General features: G+C 36.9%; 1 protein-coding gene across 1 annotated transcript; it reads right to left on the bottom strand.

Annotated features, from left to right (window-relative positions):
- Positions 1 to 5,254: 5,254 nt before the first annotated feature.
- LOC140144142 (tachykinin-like peptides receptor 99D) lies at positions 5,255 to 6,280 on the bottom strand. The gene has a single exon (XM_072165977.1). The coding sequence runs from the start codon at positions 6,239 to 6,241 to the stop codon at positions 5,255 to 5,257; it is 987 nt and encodes a 328-aa protein (XP_072022078.1). The 5' UTR covers positions 6,242 to 6,280.
- Positions 6,281 to 6,900: the final 620 nt, after the last annotated feature.

Below are 6,900 nucleotides of genomic sequence, written 5' to 3'. Positions count from 1 at the left end.
ATCGTGGATGCTCGCCTGTTTATAGAGATGGTTGTTTTGGGGCCCCTTTTTAAAAGTTTTTTAGGACGTCATCGATCATTTGGCTTATTCCTTACAACATTGCGGTTCATTCCTCTACACTATATAGAATCACGTTTTCTCATTATGTTTTCGATACCGTATTCAGATTTGTGCACGATGCAAAGAATACGTAAACGATGGTAAGTGTCACAAGAATAAGAATACGCTAAACAAGATCACCGTTAAGCGTGCGATACAAGGGTGAAGAAAATCAATCACATTCACACAGGATGATAATTCTGGTAAAAATCTGACATTATCGAATGGTTTTTCGATGCTCTTGCAAATATATACACAAATCTGCACGATTTCATTTTTACTATTATCTATAATATTATCGTAGGTTACATGTTTTCATGATAAACAATGCACCTGTTGTGTTGTCATATAGGCCTATATTTATGTTCACGGAGCGCCAACAATTATAATTATTAATATTATACTCTTAAAGGAGTATTTCGTGATCCTAGTAACCTCTTTTTGTGACATTTTGCAGTAGATATCCACGAAAAAAGCTTATTCCTAAAATTTCAGTTGATTCCGATTTTGCGTTTGCGAGTTATGCATGATCATGATGATTATGTGTATTAGACTGCTAAATAGACAATGCGTTGTAATTTCGTTCTGGTATACCAGAACGAAATTCAAATTTCACGATATCTTTGCTAAACGAATCAATCGGCAAGAAAGGTTTTGTACATAAACATTATGTAGCCTGAGGAATTCAGTGATATAAAAGCTCAACTTTTTTTGAGAAAAGTGGGGAGATGATGCTGTGGATCACGAAATGCCCTTTTAATATGACGCTAACGATGTAACAGTCAGGTCTCTTGTTTTGTTTAGCAGCAGTATCTTTTAAAAACACACTTGTTGATTGTCGTATTATTATAATTATAAAAAGAAATAAAAACCGACCCATTTATCGTAAATTACTGTTTCGTACGTGTTTAATAAACAGTTCTAGACCTTACTCTGGAGAATATGACGTCGACTATACAAATTAGTGTATAGGAAATGTTGAAAAACCAATTTCAAGTATCGTTTCAAATGGCACAGTTCTGTAATCGAATCCTCATTTCACAATCAGTGCTCAAAATGTGACCTCTAATTAGAACCATCTGCCGGGAAGAAATTGACCAGAATTGCCATGTGCATCTTCTTTTTGGCCCAATAAATATTTCTTGCGCCAAAATACATGTAGGGTAAGATTGCACAATTGTGCGCGCTTCGCGAGCATTAACCAGGTAATACAAATATTTCACCAATATTCCAAATTGTTGGGCGCATTTTAATACACTGAGAGAATTAATGATTACTTCGCAGATACGATCCTTACTAATTTATCGATGAACATGCTTTCCGACCATTCATTTACTGATGGACATTATCACTTTCATCAGAACGGCTCCTTAACAAATAAAACCAACTATTAATTTGCTGATGTTTATCAAGTTGCCCAAGTGGCTGGAAATCCCGGGACAAAATTTACTAAAAGTTGTAATGTTCAACTTCCATTGACCTGGTTTTTTAGGCCACAATTATTGTTCTTATTTTAGCCCATTTCAGCATTAAAATGGCAAATTTTTGAGTATGGGACTATTTGATATTTTGCATTACATTCCAAAAGTATACAAAAATGATATTTACTTCGCACTGTATAATCGTGCGGAAGATTCTTTTCATGCTCATTCAACTGTATAGAAACGGCCTTGATGCACATGATGCACGTGGAATGTGAATAGGGAAAAACAAAAAATAGCTCCGAAATCTCTGCTCATTTGCATAACAAGGAACAACGTTAGTTGAGAGCGGATTTCGGTGCGCCCCTGGGTACCTCTCACGCTAACCAGAGTTCTTCCAAATAAAATTCACTGGATATGGGGCACATAGCAGCACACTGATCTGAATTTCACACTTACTAATTATTCAAAGGAATGATTAATAAGATTTGTATACAGTAAAATATCAGTACAACAGTTGCCATGGGTACCACAAAAGTTTGAAAGATTTTTTTTATATTTAATAATAGACCTATCTGCTGAACCATGCATCTTCCAAACACCGATGGTTTGCTTTTCCAACTTGTTGTTTATTAAGTTTTAAAAATTGACCTCCACAACGCTTTTTTGTCCGTATTCATTTGTCCTTGTTTCACGGTCTTTGGTTTTAGGACCAATAACACGAAATCTGGACATTTAATATAATTGTCATAATATTAAATCCAATGCCTTATATATATAGCTGACTTAAGGTTTTACCGTCGTTACTAAACCTATCGACCAAATTTTTTTAAATTGACATATTTTGTACTTTGATATGTGTAGATAATAAATCAGGAAAAAAAACAGGGTGTGCCGGACCTCACTTTTGCGCTACAGCCGTTTTAAAGAGGTGTACATTTCCAAAAATCTCTGTACACTTTGTCAGCAATTTTCATACCACCTTTTGCGTTGTATTTTTATGAAAACAGCAAACATGGTTTTTTTATTTTTGGCCCTAGTTATCGACGGTGCGCAAAAATAGCATTGACACGCACAACACGCATCGTTCTCTGCGATGTCTGCAACGCAACGCCGAGCACGACGCAGCCTACGCACGCGTTTAAAACAGGCGCAATAGTCAAGTCGAATCGGGTGACGACGGTAAAACCTTAAGGTAAAATAAAGAAAACCATGTTTGCTGTTTTATTAAATACAATATGTACAAACCAAATCTTGCCAGCGGGCTTCCACTGATAACGAACCTGTCCTCCCCAAAGTAGGCCTACGACAGTAGGGTACAATCACAGTTATAGGCCTACCCAACAAACACAGAATCAGGTTTAAAAAAACCCCATTAAGGCCTAAACGAGTGTTGGTTAAATTGGTTAATTCGTTTTAATAATCATATTTTGGCCTAAATGTTGGCTAACCACTATGCCTATAGGCATATTAGGCCTAATGGTTATACGTTTGTAGAACGTTTCATAATGAAACGCAATACACGGCAATTTTAAAAGTTTATAATCCAACAGTTAGGCTAAATGTTTAAAGCATTTGTGTTTAATCATGGTTATTGGGTAAAGACCTAAACCTACTAAGCTACGTGCACAGAATTCAAAATGCATGCGATAGACAACACCATCAAAACTATTCAGTTTCAACATGTGTCATAGGCCTACATTTACAAAAATGATATCATAATTGGCCAAACGTTTTTCTACAGCTATAGGTAACCCAGTGTTTAACTTTGCTTTAATTGAACTGCTATTGATGACATGAATCCACCTCGAGATAATTCCGTATTAGGCCTATAGTGTTTGTGACCAAAAATTTTCCTCTCGGCAAACGGCCGCTAAGCATACTATTAGGCCTATGCCTATAATAATTGTAGGCCTATTATAGTCAAACACTTCCGCCCATTCGCTTTAACATGTTTAATAAGTCCTCTTTTTGGTCATTCGAGTCAGGTGAACATTGTGATATTATTGCACTACTTATATGCGTAGTCCTTGCACTACTTTATTGCATGGCGGTGCTACGGCACTTCCAAGCCACTTCTTACAGCTTCGGATGCTGCCTTTCCGAGTTACAAATAAATATATAAAATAGACAATAAGCCTATATGATTCTTCTGTAGCTTATTTTAAACATGGTGAAAGCTGAGAATTTCTCACTTTGTGTAACTTGATAACTCTTTGGTTAATATCTTTGCAGAATAGAGTCTTTCTTACACCTGTTTATGACCAAAATGCACCAAATTAGAATTAGGCTAAGAATTTTAAGGCTTCATTAAGTCTTTTATAGTCGATATTATTATAATTGTTCCTATTCTGGACACTTCTTAGGTAACTTTTTCTTTACAGTGAAAACTTTCCTGCGTAAACAGACAATTCCTTTTTTGTGGCCATATGCGTAAACGAACGCTGATCCGGCATCAGATCGCGCGTGTATACCAGCGCGTTGGTACGCACCAAAATATCCATGTGCGCAATTAACTACGCATGGTGTCGCAGAAAAAATGCATTTTTGACCTATTTTGGTCAATTTACGCGAAAACAAGGTCCGGTACCCCCTAATTTTTTTTGCTCGATTTTACAGAACTTTTTCGTTTTCATAACATATATAAAATTAAAAAATTTTGTCTCGACAATTTTTTATACAACGCAAAAGGTGGTATATTTTGGGCAAATTGCTGATTTTGCCATTGAAGTGTACAGAGATTTTTGGAAATGTACACCTCTTTTAAAACGGCTGTAGCTCAAAAGTGAGGTCCGGCACCCCCTGTTTTTTTTCCTGATTTATTATCTACACATATCAAAGTACAAAATATGTCAATTTAAAAAAATTTGGTCGATAGGTTTAGTAACGACGGTAAAACCTTAATAGCCTATATTCAGTTTTGTACAAATGAATATTATGCATGGAATGCTTTAGATTTGGTAAGAATTTTCAACATGCTCTGATATATATAATGACACCAGAAACTAAACTAAAAAAAAAAAAGAATTTCAAACCACAGAAAATTTGCATCCTATAGAAATCATCATAATCGCATCTACATGTAGCTCTGAAAATATGTGACCATCCTCCACAACTGAGCCCGGATGTCGCCAGTGCCACTATTGAGATATGCTCCATCGAACTTAACAATAAACAATAGGAAACAAAGGATTTATTGACTGTTTTATTGATTTTCACTACTTAAATGTCAAGTACTATAGACATGATATACATCATTTTAAAGCTAATTTCAAGCAGACTATTTTGGTTGAATATCTCAAAAATGATGATTGGCGACTTCAGAGCTCAGTTGTGCTGAGGGGTCACATATATAGTTGCAAACTAAAACAACAACAACAAAAACATGCCCTACAAGGGTCTGATATTCCTGGCTGAAATTTTGCATTTTATTGTGGCTAAAATAGCATAGAGATGCCACTAAAGAACGTCTGCTAAATATTCACGGGCCTTTCAGCAGGCACCGGCCCCACGCAGTTTACGGTTTGACCGATTATAGCTAGACGTCCAATCGTCAAATCGTGCATACCCGCCTGTTGATAGGGATGGTTGTTTTGGGCCTCCTTTTTTAGGACGTCATCGATCTTTTGGCTTATTCCTTACAACATTGCGGTTCATTCCTCTACACTATATAGAATCACGTTTGCTTATCATGTTGCGATACCTTTTTTTTTATATAATAAACGTTTCCAATTTCAGAAAACATTATGAAGTTTCTTTGGTACGTAATAGAGCACAAACGTCTGCCTAAAGCGTTGATTCATTGCAGAATATATGACGAAATTCCACCACGAATTCAGGATGGCTAAATACGCCACCACGAAATATGTGATTCCTGGGTTTAAATTTACCCCCGTTGCCGCGCTGTATACTTTAGTACTAACATACGGCGACCAAGACAAAATAAAAAGCCCAGTGATAACTAAAGTCATCTTCGTTGCTTTGCTGTTTATTCTGAATAGATGTTGCCGACCACCTGGATGTTGCAGACGATTTGGATCGAACTTTGCCATTTCCCGCGCAGATTTGTGCACGATGCAAAGAATACGCAAATACACGACGGTAAGTGTCACAAACGGTTGGAATAAGAATATGCTAAACAAGATCACCGTTAAGCGTGCGATACACGGGTGAAGAAAATCAATCACGCAGGATGATAATTCTGGTAAAAATCTGACATTATCGAATGGTTTTTCGATGCTCCCGAAAATATATACACAAATCAACACGGCAATACTGGATAGCACAATACACACTAGTGCACGTTTTCGCGTAACAAGTAAACGGTAATGAAGAGGCTTCACTATTGAGATATACCGATCAATGCATATTAAAGTTAAGAAAACCAACGACAAACATAATGTTATAGGGTATAAAACTCCCGTGCAAATGCATAAGATGTCACCAAATACCCATTTTCCTAATATAGCGGATGGCACGGAAAATACGGCCATCAGAATTCCACTGATTAGGTCTACCACTGATAAGCTTACAAGAAGCATTTTCGTAGTTTTGCTGAGAGTTTTCATTTTATGTAATACCAATACGTTGATGATGTTGCCGGTGATGACGAGAACAGAGTTTACCACAAGAGAAACAAGATACCAGGTTGGGATAGTAAATGCTGCTGTGGATGTAATGCTCCATGATGTATTTGGTGACAAGCATTCTCGGTGAGACATGACTCAGTAGACTATCAGAAGATCAATCAAAGGGACCTGAAGCAGAAAATGTCAGAAACGTTGTGCCTCTGGAAATAGCGCCTGGATTTCTTTATCGCAGCAAGTAGTATGAGTATTATGCTCTGGTTAACTTCTGGCTGTATTAAACTTTCCAAACCTACTGTGTCAGTCATGTCAGTGGAACAATCTGGAACAACATAGCCTACACAGTGACAGGACTATTAAGCCTTGATTGGAGTACGCAGGATGAGGCTGTAATATTAGCTGATATTGTGATATTCTTCTAATCGTTTTCTCAGCAGATTATAAAACAATTAAGAAGTGACTATTTGCTGGTTTTCTCTTCCCTATGAGCTAAGGTGCATTTGACACACAGTTAAAAGATATGACGAGTGGTTGAGAGTTGCCAAGGCTTGCTATAGTCACTGGTAGTTCAAGCGAGGAAGTACTTATTATTTTCAGCGAAAACTGTAGAACGCAATAAAACCACACTTTCTCAATATTTTCACTCGGTTATGGATTATCACGATTTAATGGCAGGTAATTTGACTGATCACTTGGAGTATTAATTGAACGAGAACTCTTAAGAGAGAACCGGAATCATCGGATATAACTGACTCTGGTTACTCCATGTATGTACTTCATCAATTGGTCAGCTC

Source organism: Amphiura filiformis, chromosome 2 (assembly GCF_039555335.1).
Source record: "Amphiura filiformis chromosome 2, Afil_fr2py, whole genome shotgun sequence".
NCBI lineage: Eukaryota > Metazoa > Echinodermata > Ophiuroidea > Amphilepidida > Amphiuridae > Amphiura > Amphiura filiformis.
Note: the sequence above shows the minus strand (reverse complement) of the source record. Positions and strands in the feature narration are given on the sequence as shown.